The 14,701-nt window shown below is 36.5% G+C and overlaps 1 protein-coding gene and 2 long non-coding RNA genes across 3 annotated transcripts; all 3 read right to left on the bottom strand.

The window, feature by feature from the left end:
• Nucleotides 1–6,350: 6,350 nt before the first annotated feature.
• LOC149154612 (uncharacterized) lies at nucleotides 6,351–9,353 on the bottom strand. Its single transcript, XR_016262561.1, has 3 exons — nucleotides 9,265–9,353; nucleotides 9,076–9,159; nucleotides 6,351–6,530 (listed from the first exon to the last, which is right to left on the bottom strand). It is a non-coding gene; the product is annotated as an uncharacterized LOC149154612 (long non-coding RNA).
• Nucleotides 9,354–9,971: 618 nt separating this feature from the next.
• Nucleotides 9,972–11,301, bottom strand: LOC149154611 (uncharacterized). Its single transcript, XM_089444174.1, has 2 exons — nucleotides 11,172–11,301; nucleotides 9,972–10,627 (listed from the first exon to the last, which is right to left on the bottom strand). The coding sequence occupies exons 1-2, from the start codon at nucleotides 11,299–11,301 to the stop codon at nucleotides 9,972–9,974; spliced, it is 786 nt and encodes a 261-aa protein (XP_089300300.1).
• Nucleotides 11,302–13,348: 2,047 nt separating this feature from the next.
• Nucleotides 13,349–14,162, bottom strand: LOC149154610 (uncharacterized). The gene is made up of 4 exons (XR_016262500.1): nucleotides 14,122–14,162; nucleotides 13,940–14,029; nucleotides 13,751–13,834; nucleotides 13,349–13,457 (listed from the first exon to the last, which is right to left on the bottom strand). It is a non-coding gene; the product is annotated as an uncharacterized LOC149154610 (long non-coding RNA).
• Nucleotides 14,163–14,701: the final 539 nt, after the last annotated feature.

The following is a 14,701-nucleotide window of genomic DNA, read 5'->3' as shown; positions in this document are numbered from 1 at the left end:
TATCATTAAACACTATTACATTGTCACTTTGCATTCAAAAAATTTAATTCATCTTTTTTTGTCATTAAAGTTATTAACAATATTTATCATCTCAACAAACTAAGATAATTAAGAAAACTTAAAATTAAAATGACCAGATAAATCTCAAACATATTTAGCATAAATCTTAATATTAGATTTATTTACATATTATTGATAAAATTAATCATATCTTCGATAGATTCCCCTTGGTCACATACTATTGAAACCAACCTAGATCCATCTTTGAACCTATCAAGCGCCAAGAGGAATAAAATATCTCAAGATGCAAACCTTTCCTCAAGTTTTGCACTCGAAAAAGAGATTTGCACCTTGAGATATTTGATCCCTCTCGGCACTTGATAGATCGAGCGTTAAGATGGATCTAGTCTGGTGGTTTATCTATGGAGGTCCATAAGCAAGGGTGAGATATTATATTCAATATGAACTCAAACGTCACTTGCACAAATTCATTGCAATAAAATACTCAATGAGTTCCACATGTTAATTCTCCCATCCAATTAACACGTTGAACTCATATTAATTATATCACTGTAATTAGGTTGATCCAACCCAAATATGTGTTGAGAGTTAATTCACATATACTCAAATATGTATTGAGATTATCCTTAATATAGACTTTTAAGACCAAAAAAAACATATGACATAATAAAACATTTCATAGACTAAGATTTTGAATAATAAAAATACAATCTACAAACAAATATTCTTATTCCTCACTGTGAGCTCATTCAAAAGGAAAAACATCCCACGAAGGAAAACCAAAAGTTGGAAATCATTGATAGATGAAGATTATCAAATAACGATAAAATAAGACCATCTATCAATGCTTTGGGAATCATGTGAGAAATCATTTATAAATGAAGATTATCAAATAACAATAATATTTACAAACAACAATATCAGAATAACATAAGACTATCGATGCTTTTTCAACAGTGTCGATTGAAAATTAAAATATCCCCTCAATGGTAGAGGGGAAGAAAAAATTATGGGAAGAAAAAATTATCGAAATATTCCCCTAGAAGGTTGTATATGTGTTGTAAATAAAGCTCCATCCCGAAGAATGAATGAAGAGACCACATGAATTTAACCAATTTACATTTTTATTCCACACAAAGTTTACAAATAAATATTTTTAGTAAGAAAAAAATAAATTGAGAAATGAAAAAAAAAGTAAAGAAAAGTTCAAACAAATTTCAATCTTTCCCGTTTGAAATTTGCTAACTGAACTTTTGCTACAGGTGATTGTACATAAGTCAAACGTTTGAGGGTTAGTATGTAGAAATTATGGTGGTTGCATATGCTCCAACATCAGTTCAGTTGGCCTAAATCAATAATCATGCAACCCATTCTGTCCAGAATCCAATATCTTTGGATTCAAGAATCCTCCTTGATTTTGTCTTCTCACGCTTACGATTTCCATGTACATCATCTATGGTTGTTTTTTCATGCACACCGTTTGGTTCCCCGTATTCTTCAGGGACAGGTGACTGACAACGTTGATATTCCGACTTCAGCTGCTCATGTTCTGACGTTAACTGTTGAAGCAGAATATCTTTCGATTCAAGAACCGTACTGAGAGAGTAGGAAGAAATGTCGAGTTCCCTGATTTTTTGGCGAAGATATACATTTTCTTCTAAAGCCATCGTACATTTGTTTAATTCAGTCACTAAAGTATTGTTAAACTCCGCCAGGCAAATATTTTCCTTGACAACGTCTGAAAATTGATACTGTAAATCAGTTAACATAGCCTCTTTCTTCTCTGCAATTTGCCTATTATATTCAAGGTCCATGGTGACAGAGTCCAAAGCTATTTCTAACTCCCCTATTCTGCCGCTAAGCTGTACCTCTTCTTCTTCTAATACCGAATTTCTTCTCTCCAGCTCAACATTGTTCTTCTCAAGGAATATTTTTTCCTCTGAAATTTCTTGCATCGACTCAATCATGTTTCGCTGTTCTTCGTTCTCTTTCAACAACGCAATGACTTTTTCCTCCAATTCTCTATTTTTCTTGGCCAACTCTGCATGGAGTGATTCAAACTCCTTTCCCTGCTCTTCCTTTTCTGGGGCTAGTTTAACATTTGTCTCCTCTAACTCTCCAAGTCTTTTATTCAGTTCCTGAATTTGCCTGTTAGGTTTACCATTTTCAACAATGGGTTCTTCAAAATTTGTTTCTTGCAACTCTCCGAGCTTTTTATTCAGTTCCCGAACTTGCGTCTTAGGTTTGCCATTTTCAACAATGGATTCTTCGACTCTCCGAATTTGGATTTCGAGCAAGCAACTCGCACTATCAACCTCTTCCTGTATCAGTTCATTTTGTTGTTTGAGACAGTCTCCTGTTACTTTGTTATGCTGAATTGAATCTGGGTGTTGTTGGACAGCTTTATTCACTAGTTGCTGCAACTTGGATGATTCAAATTCTTTTCCGGACTGTGATATCATTTCATCGTTATCTTTGGCCCATGAAGAGTAACAAGTTGCAACTTCCCCATTTTCTAAGAGCGAAAATCTTTTCCGCCCGATGTTGTTGCATCTGCCTCCGTCCATCCTGTTAAACAAACAAAAAAGACTGCACGTTCGGCAAATCCGCGTAGTAAAATTTGCTGCAGAAGCACTGAATTAAAGATTATTTCTCCACCAAACGGCCCCTAGAAACAACAATTTCCCTAGATTCGGAGACAATGTTTCTGCACCGACTGCACGTCAGGCGATGTTGGCGAGGTGATGCGCTTGAAAATACACGATACAAAATTCGCACTTCGCATACGAAGGCTTGCAAGGACGTTCTGTTATATCTATTGAGATCTCAAATGTTGGTGTTATATGTTGATGTTATAGCCTTGCCTGGCGTTTAAGATTACAATTTTCAGGTCGGCCACCCTGTTTTGATTAGTTATTGGGTCCATGAGATGGATCTTTACGGTTTACATTTAGATGTTTTTCATTTGATAACGATGATGAATCAATTTTAATTATAATCATATTTTAGTCCAGTTATTTTTACTTCATTCCTAGGGTTTTTTTTTTTTTTCTATTCAAGAAGAGAATTTTAAACTTGCTTTCGTAAATATATCGTTGGTTTATAACCGGAAGCAGAGAAGGTTCTTCTAATTCAACTATGATTATAAAAGGCAGAGAAGGTTCTTCTAATTCAACTATGATTATAAAAGGGGTACGCATTTGGATATGAATATTTAAAAAATAAAAGAGGAAGGAAGAAGTTTCATAGATGTTAATAGATTAAAAGTGGATAAAATAATGGAGGTGGAAATATAAAGATAAAATATATTAATTAGGATCTGCATCAGATGTTGCAAAAGAAATGCCAGAAGGCATAAATTGAAGAATGCAAATACAACAAAAAAAATACTTTCATAAAGAATAAAAATACTTATAATGAATTTATTATTAGATATTCCTATATATTGCACTATATATTAGTCCCACTAATTGTTTCCCTTTCTTAATGTAACCTTTCACCACTATGGTCACTATAATATCAAATACAATGTGTCTTAACCAAAAACCATTATGAAAGTCAAAATACTTATATGTCCCATATCCCATATAAACCATAATATAATTTGATCACTCTTGGAGAATTGCAAACCCTTCCAAAATGCAACTTCTAACCACTATTACCATTAAGTAAAAATGACATTTATTACTTTATAATCCTTAAGGGAATAACTCTATTATTAAGTAAACCATAGTGCAATATGATTTTTAACACAATGAATTCTAAAAATTATGACCTCTAGTACACTGTGATCATAAACACATTGTAACTCCTAAAATGTTGCAAGACATAAACTTTAATACCTAACACGTTAACTATAACATTAAAACTATAACCTATATGTACTTAAATTGTCTTAACATAGTGAAGGTAAAGAAGAATCAAGTGTGGCTCTTCAAATTCAATCCCACGAGAAGCGGATATAAAAAATGTTGACTATTATGTAGATGATATTTTCACTATTGACATTGACCCCAAAACCATTTTATGGGAGAAACCTATGGTAATGATGTTGATGGGTACTCATTATTCTCCCATTAAATGGTATAATGGTGGCCTACATTTTGTAAATAATTTAAGGTCTTAATGTTTGTATCTGGAGCCCTTTTCGACTACTATGCTTTCACAACCTTAATTGTATGCATTTAAAATTTTAGAGATTAGTAAGTTCTTTTCTAATTTAACCCTAGATGCAATAACATTAAGGAATATATGCATTTAAAATTTTAGAGATTAGTAAGTTTTTTTCTAATTTAACCCTAGATGCAATAACATTAAGGAACAAAAATAAGTATGCCTAGTTGGAGAAAAAAGTAACAACATCTACTAGGGTATGCCACATCTTATTTTTATTCCTTACAAACTACCTAGATCGAGAAAAAGGCTAAGACTAGTTTCCTTTAAAGCACCGTAGCTCAGAAAGGCAGGAATTAAAAGCAAAAGCCTACAAAAGAAAGAAATAAATCTTACAAAAGTAGGATGACAAAGCCTACGAAAGAAAGAAATAAATTGTACAAACATTATGATGAAGAAGAGAATTCAATACCTATTGAGTTAAACAGAAGAACATGACCTCCATTTTTACTAAAATCACCACAAATGTTGATAGTTACTCTAAGTACACAATGTCATTAGGATAATAATCCAATAGTAGGGTGTTCAAAAAGTCCCTTTGTCACTAACTTTCTCCCTCTTTTATAGAAATTTTCAATAGTGACACTTGGCACCTCATGCAAAAATTATTATTTTCTTTGTTCCAATAATGCCTACAATAAAAGGTTTATTTTACACAAATCAAAACGAAATTTATTCTCTGCTGAATGTAACTAAAACCAGAATAACAGGGCTGCTGAGCACAGATAATGTTAGACTTGGGAACTTTATAGCTAATTACAATATTGTTTTGGCGAGAGAAACATAGAGTCAATTACAACAATGAGAACTAATTCCATCTCACTACAGAGCATGGTGGATATGTGAAGGAGACCCATTAATCGATGCAGTCCTGCATGATCACTCTCAGTGTTATATCTCCATTTCCTTCGATGCAAACAGTGGATTAATAGTCCCATATAAGAGAGACAGGTTTAGATATGCCACAAGGACAACCCTTAACATAAGGCTACATTGAAAAAATTATAAGAAACCATTGCAACCCTCCTGAGGATACTAATAAACATGAGTTGCATTTGAGCCCTAAACTTCTGCAAAATAAAAAATTCCCAGACTTTTATATCGAGTTAAATCATTTTTTCGCAATAGGTGATTTTTCGAAGATGGGTGTCAGATAAAAAGCTGCAGCAACTCTTAAAAACCCTAAGCTGTTCTTTACCAAAGGCTCCTAATCCGAATTTCTCCCCACAATTGGAAGTATCCCAAACGAAGCAAGTAATAATAGCCATAGAGGAGAAAGAAGAACAACCAATTGCCATGAAACCTCCACTCTGCCCTGAGGGCTAAGCCGGGCAGCAAACCCAAACACACAACCCCCATCAATGGACGTCATAAGAGTTAAAAAGTACAAGTCATCTGTCAAACCAGGCACGTTATTGCATCTCTCTTCCCTAACAATGCATTGCTTGATGGCATCAATTGTATTCAAAAGGGCTGCCTGATAGCCCTCTTCCAATACAAAAAATTGATTCCCACACCTAGACTGCAGCTCACCGAAGAATTAACGAGGAAGCATGGAACCCACTGTTAAGCCTATGCCAAAATTCAAGATGTATGGGGAAGAGATGTCCTCTACTATAATCACAGTCCTGCAATCAGGGCACCATAGGTCCCTGAAGGATTTATCTGAAGGAGATGGGGATGGCCCAGACCTTGTAAGGATTCTCGTTTTCCACTCTGACTTGTCTACCAAAGCCTGCAACTCTTGTGACCTTGGGCTGGAGATAAGACCCTGGCTATGTCAATAACATTGGTGAAGTTGTTGGGTAGCTGAAGGTCTCGGAATTTTATTGCTTCTGGCTCTTTTGAGGCTATGCTGGATTGAAAGTCTGAGTTCAGGATTTGGGTAATTGCTAAAGATGGTGTCAACTGCACTTGCTGAATTAGAAAGGTGAACAAGAGCATGGATGCCATTGACAGAGTTTGCTACCCACGTCCTTGAGAATGTTGTTTTTGTGCTGTGCATATATCAACTGAGAAATACCCAGGTTTTTGAAGGTGATGTGAAAGGGGTTGAAGTTGTGGGTTATTGAATCGGGTGTACATTGAATGATAGAGTATGAGTGTTTTATACGATTGAACGTGGGCTTGTAATTGAAAATGGAGAGGAAAGAGAATGACTTAAAAGAGATAACGTAGCAGGAACTAAGTGGCATTTTAACTGGGGGTGGAGAAAGACTCGGAATGCTCTTGATGGTTGCTTGCTGAGGCTTGAGCTTGAGTTGCCATGAGATACTGGAGATGGGTCTAATCACAAAAGACCGAATGCACCAAAAATCTGAGCCACCTGATTCCACCTGTAAGGCCAGGCACACACCAGAATGAACCAGTAGAGTTTTGTAAGATTACTCAAAGATGGACGAATACTTCCTGATAAATCATTTGAATTCATGTCCATACCAAAATCAACAAGGATTCAAAGTGTTATGTTCATTGAAAATAATCTATGACATCCAACTGAATATTTGATAAACAGGAATATTTTTGGTGGAATTTTACAGAGTGCGATGGTGTTTGAATTTTAATAGAAAAGAGAATTTTTATACACGCTGTTACCCAGGATCAAAACAATTGACATTCTAAAGGGAAAACTATTTTCTTAATGTGATTAGGCTGATAATCAAAATTAAATTCTTCGTCTTTTGTTGGGAGAGACACTTTGTAAATAATGTACCAATTCTCTTTAATGTTAACCACCTCCATAATGTGATTAAGGTAAAATAATCAATTATTTACCAAAGTATTAAATTTATAAACTAATTCTCTTTAATGATAAGCACCTCCATAATGTAATTAAGGTAAAATAATCAATTATTTACCATAGCATTACATGTCAATCTTACTGCGTTCACCATTTAAACATATTTAACCCAAAAACTTGATTAAATAAAATATTTTTTGAAAAAGAATGTGTCAACTTATCACAAAAATGTACTCAGGTACCCCATTTGCAAAAAGCCATTCACTGTTTCATGAAAGTTTAAAATGTAAAATGTTTAATAGTCGCACCATATTGAGCTAAATTTCGCAATCATATAAAAACTATAAAAACAATGTAGTGTAAAAATAATCAGAAAGATCGTCTTACAGTGAGTCGAAAGATTTCAAGATTGATTGGTATTCAAACATGATAATTAATTAAACAATTTGAAATATTTCAAGATTGTTTGGTATCCAAAACATAATAACTTAATTAATTAAACAAAACATGGGTACATAAATCCCAAGCGTTAAGAAATCATTGATTGTTATCCGAACATGATAACTTATTAATTAAACAATTTGAAAGATTTTAATATTGATTGGTATCCAAAACATAATAACTTTATTAATTAAACAAAACGTAGGTACAGAAATCCCAAGCGTTAAGAAATCAGGTCGACAACCCTCTTGAGGATACTAATAAACATGAGTTGCATTTGAGCCCTGAACTTCTGCAAAATAAAAAATTCCCAGACTTTTATATCAGAGTTAGAGAAAGAAGAACAACCTACTGCGATGAACCCTCCACTCTACCCTGAGGGCTAAGCCAGGCAGCAAACCCAAACACACAACCCCCAGCAATGGACATTGCAAAAGTTAAAAAGTATAGGTCATCTGTCAAACCAGGCATGTTATTGTATCCCTCTTCCCTAACAATGCATTTCTTGATGGCATCAATTGTATTCAAAAGGGCTGCCTGATAGCCCTCTTCCGATACAAAAAACTGATTCCCATACCTGGACTGCAGCTCACCGAAGAATTGATGAGGAAGCCTGGAACCCACTGTTAATCCTGTGCCGAAATTCAAGATGTTTGGGGAAGAGATGTCCTCTACTATAATCACAGTTCTTTCATCAAGGTGCCATAGGTCCCTAAAGGATTTATCTGAAGGAGATGGGGATGGCCTAGACCTTGTAAGGATTCTCATTTTCTAGTCTGACTTGTCTTCCAAAGCTTGCAACTCTTGTGAAATCTTCACTACTTGGGCTGGAGATAAGACCCTGGCTATGTCAATAACATTGGTGAAGTTGTTGGGTAGCTGAAGGTCTGGGACTTTTATTGCTTCTGGCTCTTTTGAGGCGATGTTGGATTGAAAGTCTGAGTTCAGGATTTGGGTAATTGTTAAAGATGGTGTCAACTACAATTGTTGAATCAGAAAGGTGAACAAGAGCATGGATGCCATTGATAGAGTTTGCTTACCCACATCCTTGAGAATGTTGTTTTTGTGCTGTGCATAAATCAACTGAGAAATACCCAGGTTTTTGAAGGTGATTTGAAAGGGGTTGAAGTTGTGGGTTATTGAATCGGGTGTACATTGACTAACAGAGTATGAGTGTTTTATGCGATTGAAGGTGGGCTTGTAATTGAAAATGGAGAGGAAAGATAATGACCTAAAAGAGATAACGCAACAGGAACTGAGTGGCATTTTAACTGGGGGTGGAGAAAGACTTAGAATGCTCTTGATGGTTGCTTGTTGAGGCTTGAGCTTGAGTTGCCATGAGATACTAGAGATGGGTCTAATCACGAAAGACCGAATGCACCAAAAATCTGAGCCACCTAATTCCACCTGTAAGGCCAGGCACACACTAGAATGAGGATACGTAGACTAAGAAACTACGACACTCGGTCGTAGCAGGCACCGAGATATGCATAACACTCCTAATTAAATGTACGAGGGAAAGCATTAGCATTGTAGCGACCATCAATGGTGCCCTGAAATACCCACTGATAAACCAAGTGAACTGGTTGAGGTCACAGAGCCACAACCAATCGAGGATTACACCATGGCTACAGGTAGCATAAATGAAAAAAAGTAAATAGGGGAGTTATTTTTCTGAGACAAGGGTTAATAATCCATACCTATAGATACATAGCACACTTGAAGAGAAGTTGCTCTTGGTTCCGTTGGTATAGTTTGGTGAATTCCATTCCACTGTGGATACCCTAAACAACCAGAGAAAAATAGTTTGCATGAGAACCAAACACGTTCCTTTGAGGAACACAAAACGACAATAACAAGGAATTGAGGGAAAAACGATAAATGCAGACCTGAGAGTTTTCACCACGATGGTAATGGAATCCATTGTTCTCTTGTCCCACGAATACTTGAACCAACTCGATGATACCAGCACACATCCTCTGGCACATCCAAACCCATGAAAATTAGACGAGACAGTAATGCCCACACCACGGGAATGTAAAATGAAGTAGTAAACACAAGAATGACATACCTATAAGCTATAGGGGAAGGCCTCATTGCCATACATTCAGAAAATTCATGAGTTTGGAGTAACCACATCCTAAAATAAAAAACAATATAATGCCTGCAATAAAAGGTTTATTTTACACAAATCAAAACGAAATTTATTCTCTGCTGAATGTAACTAAAAGCAGAATAACAGAATAACAGGGCTGCTGAGCACAGAGAATGTCAGACTTGGGAACTTTACAGCTAATTACAGTCACTACAGAGCATGGTGGATATGTGAAGGAGACCCATTAATCGATGCAGTCCTGCATGATCACTCTCAGTGTTATATCTCCATTTCCTTCGATGCAAACAATGGATTAATAGTCCCATATAAGAGAGACAGGTTCAGATATGCCACAAGGACAACCCTTAACATAAGGCTACATTGAAAAAAATTATAAGCAGCCATTGCAACCCTCCTGAGGATACTAATAAACATGAGTTGCATTTGAGCCCTGAACTTCTGCAAAATAAAAAATTCCCAGACTTTTATATTAGAGTTAAATCATTTTTTCTCAATAGGTGATTTTCCAAAGATGGGTGTCAGATAAAAAGCAGCAGCTGCTCCTAAAAACCCTAAGCTGTTCTTTACCAAAGGCTCCCAATCCGAAGTTCTCCCCACAATTGGAAGTATCCCAAATGAAGCAAATAACAATAGCCACAGAGGAGAAAGAAGAACAACCCACTGCCATGAACCCTCCACTCTGCCCTGAGGGCTAAGCTGGGCAGCAAACCCAAACACACAACCCCCAGCAATGGATGTCGCAAGAGTTAAAAAGTACAGGACATCTGTCAAACCAGGCACGTTATTGCATCCCTCTTCCCTAACAATGCATTGCTTGATGGCATCAATTGTATTCAAAAGGGCTGCCTGATAGCCCTCTTCCGATACAAAAAACTGATTCCCATACCTGGACTGCAGCTCACCGAAGGATTGACGAGGAAGCCTGGAACCCACTGTTAATCCTGTGCTGAAATTCAAGATGTTTGGGGAAGAGATGTCCTCTACTATAATCACAGTCCTATCATCAGGGCGCCATAGGTCCCTGAAGGATTTATCTGAAGGAGATGGGGATGGGCCAGACCTTGTAAGGATTCTTGTTTTCCACTCTGACTTGTCTTCCAAAGCCTGCAACTCTTGTGAAATCTTCACTGCTTGGGCTGGAGATAAGACCCTAGCTATGTCAATAAAATTGGTGAAGTTGTTGGGTAGCTAAAGGTCTAGGAATTTTATTGCTTCTGGCTCTTTTGAGGCAATGTTGGATTGAAAGTCTGAGTTTAGGATTTGGGTAATTGCTAAAGATGGTGTCAACTGCACTTGCTGAATTAGAAAGGTGAACAAGAGCATGGATGCCATTGACAAAGTTTTCTTACCCACATCCTTGAGAATGTTGTTTTTGTGCTGTGCATATATCAACTGAGAAATACCCAAGTTTTTGAAGGTGATTTGAAAGGGGTTGAAGTTGTGGGTTATTGAATCGGTTGTACATTGACTGACAGAGTATGAGTGTTTTATGCTATTGAAGGTGGGCTTGTAATTGAAAATGGAGAGGAAAGAGAATGACTTAAAAGAGATAATGCAGTAGGAACTGAGTGCCATTTTAACTAGGGGGGAGAAAGACTCAGAATGCTCTTGATGGTTGCTTGCTGAGGCTTGAGATTGAGTTTCCATGAGATAATGGAGATGGGTCTAATCACGAAAGACCGAATGCACCAAAAATTTGAGCCACCTGATTCCACCTGTAAGGCCAGGCACACACCAGAATGAACCAGTAGAGTTTTGTAAGATTGCTCAAAGTTGGATGAATACTTCCTAATAAATCATTTGAATTCATGTCCATACCAAAATCAACGAGGATTCAAAGTGTTATGTTCATTGAAAATAATCTATGACATCAAACTGAATATTTGATAAACATGAATATTTTTGGTGGAATTTTACAGAGTGCGATGGTGTTTGAATTTTAATAGAAAAGAGAATTTTTATACACGCTATTACCCAAGATCAAAACAATTGAAATTCTGAAGGGAAAACTATTTTCTTAATGTGATTAGGCTGATAATCAAAATTAAATTCTTTGCCTTTTGTTGGGAGGGACGCTTTGTAAATAATGTACTAATTCTCTTTAATGTTAACCACCTCCATAATGTGATTAAGGTAAAATAATCAATTATTTACCAAAGTATTAAATTTCTAAACTAATTCTCTTTAATGATAACCACCTCCATAATGTAATTAAGGTAAAATAATCAATTATTTACCAGAGCATTACATGTCAATCTTACTACATTCATCATTTAAACATATTTAACCCAAAAACTTGATTAAATAAAATATTTTTTGAAAAAGAATGTGTCAACTTATCACAAAAATGTACTCAGGTACCCCATCTGCAAAAAGCCATTCACTATTTCATGAAAGTTTAAAATGTAAAATGTTTAATAGTCGCACCATATTGAGCTAAATTTCGCAATCATATAAAAACTATAAAAACGATGTAGCGTAAAAATAATCAGAAAGATCGTCTTACAGTGATTCGAAAGATTTCAAGATTGATTGGTATTCAAACATGATAATTAATTAAACAATTTGAAAGATTTCAAGATTGATTGGTATCCAAAACATAATAACTTAATTAATTAAACAAAACGTGGGTACATAAATCCCAAGCGTTAAGAAATCATTGATTGGTATCCAAACATGATAACTTATTAATTAAACAATTTGAAAGATTTCAATATTGATTGGTATCCAAAACATAATAACTTAATTAATTAAACAAAACATGGGTACAGAAATCCCAAGTGTTAAGAAATCTGGCCGACAACCCTCCTGAGGATACTAATAAACATGAGTTGCATTTGAGCCCTGAACTTTTGCAAAATAAAAAATTCCCAGACTTTTATATCAGAGTTAGAGAAAGAAGAACAACCCACTGCCATGAACCCTCCACTCTGCCCTGAGGGCTAAGCCGGGCAGCAAACCCAAACACACAACCCCCAGCAATGGACGTCGCAAGAGTTAAAAAGTACAGGTCATCTGTCAAACCAGGCACGTTATTGCATCCCTCTTCCCTAACAATGCATTGCTTGATGGCATCAATTGTATTCAAAAGGGCTGCCTAATAGCCCTCTTTCGATACAAAAAACTGATTCCCATACCTGGAATGCAGCTCACCGAAGAGTTGACGAGGAAGCCTGGAACCCACTGTTAATATTGTGCCGAAATTCAAGATGTATGGGGAAGAGATGTCCTCTACTATAATCACAGTCCTATCATTAGGGCGCCATAGGTCCCTAAAGGATTTATCTGAAGGAGATGGGGATGGCCCAGACCTTGTAAGGATTCTTGTTTTCCACTCTGACTTGTCTTCCAAACCCTACAACTCTTGTGAAATCTTCACTGCTTGGGTTGGAGAGAAGACCCTGACTATGTCAATAACATTGGTGAAGTTGTTGGGTAGCTGAAGGTTTGGGACTTTTATTGCTTCTGGATCTTTTGAGGCCATGTTGGATTGAAATTCTGAGTTCAGGATTTGGGTAATTGCTAAAGATGGTGTCAACTGCACTTGTTGAATCAGAAAGGTGAACAAGAGCATGGATGCCATTGACAGAGTTTGCTTACCCACATCCTTGAGAATGTTGTTTTTGTGTTGTGCATATATCAACTGAGAAATAACCAGGTTTTTGAAGGTGATCTGAAAGGGGTTGAAGTTGTGGCTTATTGAATCAGGCGTACATTGACTAAAAGAGTATGAGTGTTTTATACGATTGAAGGTGGGTTTGTAATTGAAAATGGAGAGGAAAGAGAATGACTTAAAAGAGATAACACAATAGGAACTGAGTGGCATTTTAATTGGGGTGGAGAAAGACTTGGATTTCTCTTGATGGTTTCTTGTTGAGGCTTGAGCTTGAGTTGCCATGAGATACTGTAGATGGGTCTAATCACGAAAGACCGAATGCACCAAAAATCTAAGCCACCTGATTCCACCTGTAAGGCTAGGCACACAACAGAATGAGGATATGTAGACTAAGAAACTACGACACTCGGTCGCAACAGGCACCGAGATATTCATAACACTCCCAATTAAAGGTTCAAGGGAAAGCATTAGTGCGTTAGCGACCATCAATGGTGCCCTGAAATACCCACTGATAAACCAAGTGAACTGGTTGAGGTCACAGAGCCACAACCAGTCGAGGCTTACACCATGGCTACAGGTAGCATAAATGAAAAAAAGTAAATAGGGGAGTTATTTTTCTGAGACAAGGGTTAATAATCCATACCTATAGATACATAGCACACTTGAAGAGAAGTTTCTCTTGGTTCCGTTGGTATAGTTTGGTGAATTCCATTCCACTGTGGATACCCTAAACAGCCAGAGAAAAATAGTTTGCATGAGAACCAAACACGTTCCTTTGAGGAACACAAAACGACAATAACAAGGAATTGAGGGAAAAACAATAAATGCAGACCTGAGAGTTTTCACCACGATGGTAATGGAATCCATTGTTCTCTTGTCCCACGAATACTTGAACCAGCTCGACGATACCAGCACACATCCTCTGGCACATCCAAACCCATGAAAATTAGACGAGACGGTAATGCCCACACCATGGGAATGTAAAATGAAGTAGTAAACACAAGAATGACATACCTATAAGCTATAGGGGAAGGCCTCATTGCCATACATTCAGAAAATTCATGAGTTTGGAGTAACCACATCCTGAAATAAAAAACAATATAATGCTTGCAATAAAAGGTTTATTTTACACAAATCAAAATGAAATTTATTCTCTGTTGAATGTAACTAAAACCAGAATAACAGAATAACATGGCTGTTGAGCATAGAGAATGTCAGACTTGGGAACATTACAGCTAATTACAGTCACTACAGAGCATGGTGGATATGTGAAGGAGACCCATTAATCGATGTAGTCCTTCATGATCACTCTCAGTGTTATATCTCCATTTCCTTCGATGCAAACAGTGGATTAATAGTCCCATATAAGAGAGACATGTTCAAATATGCCATAGGGACAACCCTTAACATAAGGCTACATTGAAAAAAATTATAAGCAGCCATTGCAACCCTCTTGAGGATACTAATAAACATGAGTTTCATTTGAGCCCTAAACTTATGCAAAATAAAAAATTCCCAGACTTTTATATCAGAGTTAAATCATTTTTTCTCAATAGGTGATTTTCCAAAGATGGGTGTTAGATAAAAAGTAGCA

This window comes from Pinus tabuliformis, chromosome 9, assembly GCF_031772625.1.
Source record: "Pinus tabuliformis cultivar Carrire ecotype Pingquan chromosome 9, CPIR1, whole genome shotgun sequence".
Classification (NCBI taxonomy): domain Eukaryota; kingdom Viridiplantae; phylum Streptophyta; class Pinopsida; order Pinales; family Pinaceae; genus Pinus; species Pinus tabuliformis.
This window is presented reverse-complemented; position numbering and strand designations above follow the sequence as displayed.